The following is an 8,930-nucleotide window of genomic DNA, read 5'->3' as shown; positions in this document are numbered from 1 at the left end:
ATAGATACATTTTTTAACACACACAAACTATGAAAATTGGAAAATAAAAAACAAAATAACACATGAGCAAAGTAAGTAGAGTAGAGCTGAACTATCAAAGGCATCAACATCAATAGACAGCACGTTGGAAGGGATGAGTATAAGGAAGAATCTACATATAGTGTATGTAAATGCGAGTACCAGCAAAAGCCATCAAAACGCCATCATATCCGAATCATAGAACTATTTGTCCCAAAAGAAAAATTAGAAATCATAAAGAAAACTATAATTAACACTCAAAGTAGAAGATGCTGGAACGAATCATTTAAGCTTCAAAGAAAATAAAGAAATTATTCACAATATAATTGCGGCACGAAAATTTAACATCTACACAAAGAAATTCTCGAACCTCAAGATCCTTGATTCGTTTCAAAAAATTGAATCCCTACATAAGAAAAAAATAAAGAATATTAATTTCAACTTTGTTAAAACAAAATATGAAAAAAATAGTAACAATAATCAACCAAAAAAAGGAGGTCAAAATAAAAGGACAGTAAAAACAAAAAGGGGAAACTGAAAAAAAAAAATGAAAAGAAGAAATGAATCCAACATAAAAAAAAAAAAGAAAAAGAAAAAAAACAGCACTAAAAAAGAAGAAAAGAAACTGAAAAAGAAAAAGACGTCCGCAAAAAATAAAAAAAATAAAAAATAAAAGTTTCTGCCTACGGCACAAACCCAAACCGATTGTTGGTTTCCGCTGGATATTATTATTAAAAAAAAAATAGAGAGAGAAAGAAAGAAAGGCAAAATAATAATAATAATAATAATAATAATAATAATAATAATAATTGATTTTGGTTTCTTTTCTCAAAAAAAGGCAAAAAAAAAAAATTAATTTGTTTCTGCCAACGATTCTGTTGGCAGAAGCCAAAACCAATTTGTTTACCTTTATTTACAAGACTTAACCATTTTGATTACAAATCTCAACTTCACTCAAGCCCAACTTATCATGAAACATAAGAAGTATGTTCAAATCAAATTTGTTATTGGTCGTATAAAATAAATAAATAATCAAAATTCGATGAAAAAAATTATTATTCTCAAATTTGAAGGATAAGTATTTTATTAAATTTATAGTTTATTCTCAATTTTTTCGTACGTATTAATTTACTAATGGAAAATTTGAGTTCAAATCAAATTCTAAACTAAAAAAAAAAAAAGAATCGAAAATCAAGATTTATTAATTAATTTAATTAATCAAGATTGGATTGATTTAAATCATTAACTTAATTAAATTGAAGTCTACTAAAGTTCATAAAACCCAGAGGTCCACCTCACCTTTTAAATAAATAAACAAATAAATAAAATCATAATTACTTAATTATTTCTTTTAATTAAATATACTTTGAGATATATCGAAATTAGCATGAATTTTTCCCTACAAATAGGATCAATGTTACATAAGATAGGGGAAGAAGTGAAAAGCACATAAGAGAATCACGAAGTACTGAAAAAATTTCAAAGTCGGAGAAAGAGAAGAAATCCTTTCAAATCTAAATTTGGCGAACCTTAAGAATATCAAAATCTTCTTGAAATCAAACAGGTTCAAGCCAAACCAAAAAGATTAAAGTCTTCAAATCAAATCAATTCAATTCAAGTCCAAGTTCAAGCCCCAAAATTAAAGTGCTAAACAAGTCAAGTCTCAGCAAATCAAAATTTCAACAAATTCTTGAATATCAGAATTCAAGCCACGTGAACTCTCGTCTTCAAATATTTAGATCATTAATCAGTTGATTTTTTCGATTTTGCAATTACAAAAAGGTCAATATCACTTGTATTTCTCAAAAACAATATATAACGATTTTCTTTATTTTAATCCACGAAGTTCGTACATACTCAATGTAACATTTTTATCTCATTGCTCTCTCTAAACTTTCACAATTTTACCTTAATGCCAAGAACGTATCTTGAATCCTTAGAAAGTATTTATAGAAAAGACTCCTCTCCTTTTCCTAATTGAATATATATTGATTTTTTTTTCTTTTCCAACTTGTGAATATATTAACATACAAGGAACATACTCCTACTATAATATGGCCAATTTTCTTCTTCTTTCGAAACAAGAAATCCTATTTTTCTTTTTCATAATATAACTCTTCAATTTCAATTAATTGGTTTAATCCCAACAATTTCCACGTTAACTAAAAAGAAAAATTCTAAACGAACAAGGCTTGATAACAGGACCTCTTGATAGGGCCTAAGGCTGAGCGGATCAGGGGCTGAGGTCTGCCAAGAGGGCCTGTCACCCGGACTTGTTTGTGTGGAAGAGCTCAACTAAAAAATATCCCAATAACGGTACACTTCACCATGACACTTATCTTCTCAGTTCTTTCCATGAAAAATTACCTTAAGGTAAAGTAATTGAGAAAATGGAAAATATATATCTCTTGCATTTTTGTAGTTCATAGTGTTATATGTATTGTGAGAAAGTGATCATCTTGGTGTTTTTCAGTTTAAACTCAACTAGGAATTAGAGCGTCCGATTAAGTTACGGGAGAAATCGGATGGTGTTTTTATTATATGTGTCTCATCGATTACAATGATCCCACATATTTAGCTATACTGCACTGATTAAATCCTCTCTCTAACGTGTGTGTGTGTGTGTGTGGAATTTAGTTGATTTGAATATATCTTGCATTTGTTTAGCATGTGCAGATTTAATGAGGGTACTGGCTGTGGAACAAGAGAATTAATTTACTGCAGGGATAACATAAAAATTACAAAGACCAGCTGATTTAAACAAAACATTTCCATGAACTCTTGAACAATAAACTTATGCTGATCGCAAAAAATCCTACTAAATATCCCAACCCGAAGGGAGCAGCGTACCATAAACTTTCCGACTCTTCTGCCGCCGGCACTGGCTGTAATATTTCGACTTGGCCACCGGAAGTGCAACTTCTTTGTATTAAAAACCCACAGAGTTTCGGATTGCCCTCAAACGAAGTGGCAGGAAATGTATCAAACTGGCCACCCCTTGGAATTTCTCCTTGTAAATCATTGTTTTCGACACTGAAGGAAGACAAGAAGTGGAGGCTTGTTAGTGATTCCGGGATCTTTCCAGAGAGATTGTTCTCCGACATGTCAAGTTTCTCTAAATTCACAAGGTGGGACAGTTCACTTGGAATGCTTCCACTGAAGTTGTTATTATTGAGATCCAGCTCCTCAAGAAGCCTCAGTTGGCATAATTCCACTGGAATATTCCCACTCAGATTATTATTCCCAATTTTAATTGCCCGTCGCACGTTAGATAGACTACGAACTTCTTGATTGTGAGATAAGTAAGGCAATACTATATAACTCAAGTCTGGAACTGTATCGTCTGCAATCAAAGCTTTTAGGCCTCCAATTTCTCGAGGAAGCTCTCCCCACAGATGGTTTTGAGTGAGGTTGAGGTCAAAGAGACTTGGCATACTCCACAACCATGTTGGAATAGTGCCTGTAATTTGATTATATGACAGATTTAGCACTTTAAGTTTCTTTAATTTTCCAATCCAAGAAGGAATTTCTCCTTTGAGTTGGCATCCCCCCAGACTGAGCATTTTTAGGTTTTGGAACACATTAAAATGTTGCAAACTGTAATGATCTGGCACAGGTTCTTCATGGAAGCACCTTGCTAGGAAGAGAACTGTAAGATTGTCACACTCCATCAGAATCCTAAAAGCTCCGAGGACGTTAAACAGATTATTGCCGGCGAGGTTGAGGTAGGATAAAGATTTTAGTGCAGCAGTGCAAGCTGGAATTTGACCGTCCAACTGGTTATGGGAGAGTCGAACAGCAGTCAGGGATCTGCACAAGCATAGGCTATCTGGAATGTTTCCCACAAAGCTATTGTTCCCAAAATCAATGACTTCCAGTTTATGTAGATTGGAGAAATCAAGACTCGAAATTTTTCCTCCTAAAAGATTATTGCGCAAAAGCAGCATCTTTAGGTTGGTGCAATTCATCAAAGACGGAGGAACAGAACCATTTAGGGCGTTGGTGTGAAGTATGAGTTGTTTCAAATTTGACAGCATCCCAATATCAGTAGGAATCTCACCAGTCAGTCCATTTTGATTGAGATCTATAAGACTTATATTTGATAGAAGAACAATGCTATTGTTTACTGTTCCTGAAAGTTGGTTGTTAGGTAAAGAGATTTCTGTCAATGTTTTTACACTGTAAAGATCAGACGGAAGTGGTCCCGAGAGAGAGTTGAAACCTGCCCTGAAGACTTCCAACTTAGAACATCTTCCAATGCTGCCTTGTGATATATTGCCACTAAATTTGTTCATGGAGAAATCCAACATCTTCACAAGGCTGGAAGTGATGCATAAAGAAGACGGAAGTGGACCCATAAACTTGTTGTTGCTGATATTGAAACTAATCAAACTCGATGCGCGATGGAAAAAATTCGAATAATCAATTAACCCATTGAACCGATTGCTCGATAGATCTATGATTTGGATAGAAATAGGCATGGTGGTGTCTGAAAACCACCCAGACAGAAAATTAAAACTCAAATCAAGTGATTCCAAATGATTCAGTGTTCGAAAAAGTGTGACAGGGAGAGAGCCAGAGAAGTGATTGTGGGACAGATTAATATGAGACAGAAATGAAAGATTCCCAAGAAAGGGAGTAATAGTTCCTGAAAGACCCTTACCAGGTAACGATAATTGGGTGACACGAGACTCGCTATTGCAAGTGATACCTTCCCATTTGCAGCAATTGAGAGGACTGGCCGGTGGAGGGGAAGAAATGTGTTCATAAAATGATAAAAGAGAATCATGATCAAGCATGTCACATGAAAGTACTTGTACGGAAGAGAGGAGAAGAAAAAGGAAGGTAATGAGGACTGGCATTGAATAAATTAAAAAAAGAGACTTCATTCTGTGTTTCTTGTTCATACACTGAATCGCATGGTGAGATTTGTAGAACTATTATTTTCTTCTAATTACCGTGTTCAGAATGGTAGATAGGAAAGTTTAAGGTCTCCGACAATTCCCTTTATTACATGGATCACACAGTGATTCATTATTGCTGTTTTGAATTTGAAGAAGATGAAAATGAACGGGATTTGAAGTCAGCAAGATAGGACAGTTCCTTAAATTCCAATTAAAATATCTTGTCAGGGGACCCACTTACCATCCCAATTCGTCAAGAACCGGGCTATGGTGACTAAATGGATGACAGAAAGGATACCTGCTAATATGGAAAAGGCCACAATTAAGGAAAGAAAGAGGAAGAAATAAGAAAAAGAGAAGAATCGGGTCAATGTTTCAAACCCTTAACCCCACTACCAAACCCACGTAATCCCAAAACCACTGTTTTCCCCAAATCTACCAAATCCTCCAGCGCCGCCACCAATTATCTCAAACCCTCCAACGTCAGCAGCAAAAGAAAGCATATGTACGCTACTTCGCTTGCTGCACCAGAAGGACCCGACCTCATCTTCCTCCGTCGAGTTTATCCAGCTACACCAGAGAAATTGTTGAAGGCGTTTGTGAGCCGTTCGACGACGGGTCCCATCTTCTCCGACAGAATTTATAGCAACTGAAAGTAGGTTTGTTGTTAAGTTTACATGGGTGTTGATTTGGTTTATAGCAAGCGGAAGTTAGAATTTGTTGGGATTTTAACCATTGAATATGCTATTCATGTGAAACTCCCAAGCGTATGAGATCGTTGACAAGTAATAGATTTGATGAGTTGAGAGTATCGTCTAACGAGTAATAAAATTTAATAGAGTATACTAATACTTTATTAGATTCAAAGCAAACAAATAAAAGTTATTTGTGATTTTTATTTAATTTAACATAATCTACGAAAATTTGTAAAATGCGAATTTAATAGGTATGGAAGGATTGTATTAGATTACGAATCCACTTATTAGTATCTATTCCAATTCTTGACTATATAGCTAGTTTTGTTCATGCATTCTTGATAATCGATAATTCTAATGTAATTAATTTTCTTTTTCAAGACAAATTAAATATATCTTAATCACTACCGAATCTATTCCTAGTTCGAATTTGAATGAATAAAATGCATTCAATTTCACAATTATCTCAAAAATTGCACACATGATAAATCTTATTTCTACAATTTATTGCACGCATATTAATCAAACAGTGTTCTAAACCTATTGTGAGTTTCCCAATACTACAACTAGTAACTATATATTTAATTGGTGATCAAACAATCAAATAATAAATTAAGCATGCAAGATTAATCAATAATTATAAAAATTTAACTAAACCACGTGTCTTGAATTAAAAATAAACAATAAAGGATTTCATCGTCATCCAATACATGAGAGCAATTAGCCTAGTATATTATTGAAATTAAACACATAAAATGGAAGGACATCACAAAAATTTGACGGAAGGTGATTAAATCCTCAATTTCGTACTTTCACTGGCTTTACGTGTTTTTCTCCAGCACCAACCCACTATTTTATATATGTCTGCGTGTATTTTTTCTTCCAAGTTCCAACCGTCGTTGTTTTCTATATCTTCTCTTCAATTGTTTTTCTATATTTGAAATCAAGCCCAGCCGCAATGTTTGATCCCAATTTTTCCTTTCTTGCCGTCTGTACGTGATGTGTATATAAAATCAGCAGCCAGCCCTTGTATTTTCTCCAACAACAGGTCAACCTTTTTTCTCTCTCCCCTCTGTATATTGTCACCAATTGTTTTCAGGTTCTGCCCCTTTTTCTTTCTCCTAGTTGGCGTGTAAATCAATCTCAACTTCAGCCGCCCGAATCTCCAATGTGCATCTCCAATGGCTGCCATCATCATTATTTTATTATTATTTTTTTTTAAGATTTGGTTGTCTCTCTCCCTATCTTAAAAGAGAGAACGTGGATTTACTGTTCATTTTGTATATAAAATCAGCAGCCAGCCCTTGTATTTTCTCCAACAACAGGTCAACCTTTTTTCTCTCTCCCCTCTGTATATTGTCACCAATTGTTTTCAGGTTCTGCCCCTTTTTCTTTCTCCTAGTTGGCGTGTAAATCAATCTCAACTTCAGCGGCCCCAATCTCCAATGTGTATCTCCAATGGCTGCCATCATCATTATTTTATTATTATTATTTTTTAAGATTTGGTTGTCTCTCTCCCTATCTTAAAAGAGAAAATGTGGGGTTTACTGTTCATTTTTATCGCATGGATTTTCACATAAAGTCGGCTTGAAATTGATTTGACAACAGTAAATTATTCTATTAAATCACACTGTAGTATTCTTTTCTCACGCAATTTCACCATTTTCACACACTACTTCACTTGATTAAAGCCAATATTATAATATATATTATATAATAAACAAACGAAATTAAATATAAATTACAGACAAAAATAGAAAAATATATTATAAAATTTTTAAATTAAATTAAAATGATTTAATATATATATATATATATATATATATATATCCTCCATGGATGGAGATAATCTCTTCATCCATGAAGAGATAGTCTTTCCTTTCAAAAGGAAATGAGAGAACTCTCATTTTGCACAAGTGTTATCACTTTGTGCAGTGAGTGATTCCACTCCATGCACGGAGTGGTGATATGTCCTTTTTGTTTTTTATATAGTAATTTTTTATTAATAAATATGTAATTTTAAAAAATTAATTATATCTAAATCCCTCCTTACCTTGAAAAGGAGAATGTGAGGTTTACTTTCCATTTTTATGACATTGGTTTTCATATTGAACTGGTTTGATTCTTTGAATCTGACACGCAATACTGCTTCTCCATTTTCTCACGCTATCAACTATATCCTATAATTGTATTACTAGTAATATTTTTTTAAATAATATTTTGTTACATTGTAACTTTTTTTAATTGGTCTCCAGAAGCGATGTCGTTTTCTATTTTACTTGCAACTTACATGCTTTGAATCTGACACACTACTTCTTTCTCCATTCTCTCACGATATCAACTATCATCCATATCCTATAATTTTATTAGTAATAATATTTTTGTTACATAAAAGTTATTCTTTATTTCTAAAATGTAAAAAGTTACTTATAAGTAAAAAAATCACTTCAAGTTATTTAAAAATAATAAAAAAACTTATAATTGTAAAATCTATTTATAGATAAAAAAGTATTAACTACAACATTTTTAAGTAAATATTTAGAGTTAAAATTAAATATTAATAAAAAGATTACACTAACTAGAATGTAAAAAGTTACTTATAAGTAAAAAAATCACTTTAAGTTATTTAAAAATAATAAAAAACTTATAATTGCAAAAGCTATTTATAAATAAAAAAAATATTAATTTCTCATTCTCTTATAATTGCAAAAACTACTTACAAGAAAAAAAATATCAATTTAAATTTTGTAAGAATAAATATTTAGATATATTTAGTTTTTTAAACTAAATATTAATAAAAAGATTACACTACCTAAAATGTAAAATGTTCTTATAAGTTAAAAAAAATCACTTTAAGTTATATCAAAGTAATAAAAAATTTATAATTGTAAATGCTACTTATGGATTAAAAAATATTAACTTCAACATTTTTAAGTAAATATTTAGATATATTTAATTTTTTTAAATTAAATATTAATACAAAATTACTATAATATAAAAAAAAAAAGTAATGCGTGGAGTGGTTTCACTCCGCGCATGGAGTTTTCCTTTTTTTTTTTTAAATTTTATTTATAGTAATTTTTTATTAATATTTAATTTGATCTAAATATTTATTTTAAAATGTTGAAGTTAATATTTTTTTTTATCTATAAATAGCTTTTACAATTATAAATTTTTTTATTACCTTTAAATAATTTGAAGTGATTTTTTTACATATAAGTAACTTTTTAAATTCTAGATAGTCTAATCTTTTTATTAATATTTAATTTTAAAAACTAAATATATCTAAATATTTATACTTAAAAAAATTTAA

At 31.5% G+C, this 8,930-nt stretch overlaps 1 protein-coding gene across 2 annotated transcripts; it reads right to left on the bottom strand.

The window, feature by feature from the left end:
* Positions 1 to 2,713: 2,713 nt before the first annotated feature.
* LOC111378996 (receptor-like protein 2) lies at positions 2,714 to 5,740 on the bottom strand. Of its 2 annotated transcripts, none has more exons than XM_023002305.1 (2): positions 3,551 to 5,740; positions 2,714 to 3,478 (listed from the first exon to the last, which is right to left on the bottom strand). In XM_023002305.1, exons 1-2 carry the CDS (start codon positions 4,923 to 4,925, stop codon positions 2,775 to 2,777), a joined length of 2,079 nt encoding a protein of 692 aa, XP_022858073.1. In that variant the 5' UTR covers positions 4,926 to 5,740; the 3' UTR covers positions 2,714 to 2,774. The 2 variants fall into 2 exon arrangements, with proteins under 2 accessions (XP_022858073.1, XP_022858075.1); XM_023002307.1 differs by having other exon boundaries at positions 2,714 to 4,507; positions 4,682 to 5,738.
* Positions 5,741 to 8,930: the final 3,190 nt, after the last annotated feature.

Source organism: Olea europaea, unplaced genomic scaffold (genome assembly GCF_002742605.1).
Source record: "Olea europaea var. sylvestris unplaced genomic scaffold, O_europaea_v1 scaffold1914, whole genome shotgun sequence".
Classification (NCBI taxonomy): Eukaryota; Viridiplantae; Streptophyta; class Magnoliopsida; order Lamiales; family Oleaceae; genus Olea; species Olea europaea.
This window is presented reverse-complemented; position numbering and strand designations above follow the sequence as displayed.

What these genes read in the sequence shown, in the direction of transcription:
- LOC111378996 (XM_023002305.1), bottom strand. Translation starts at nt 4,925, where the DNA reads ATGAACAAGAAACACAGAATGAAGTCTCTTTTTTTAATTTATTCAATG. An exon ending in GGGGGGATGCCAACTCAAAG is followed by an intron (nt 3,479 to 3,550) that starts GAGAAATTCCTT and finishes ATCAAATTACAG; the next exon opens with GCACTATTCCAACATGGTTG.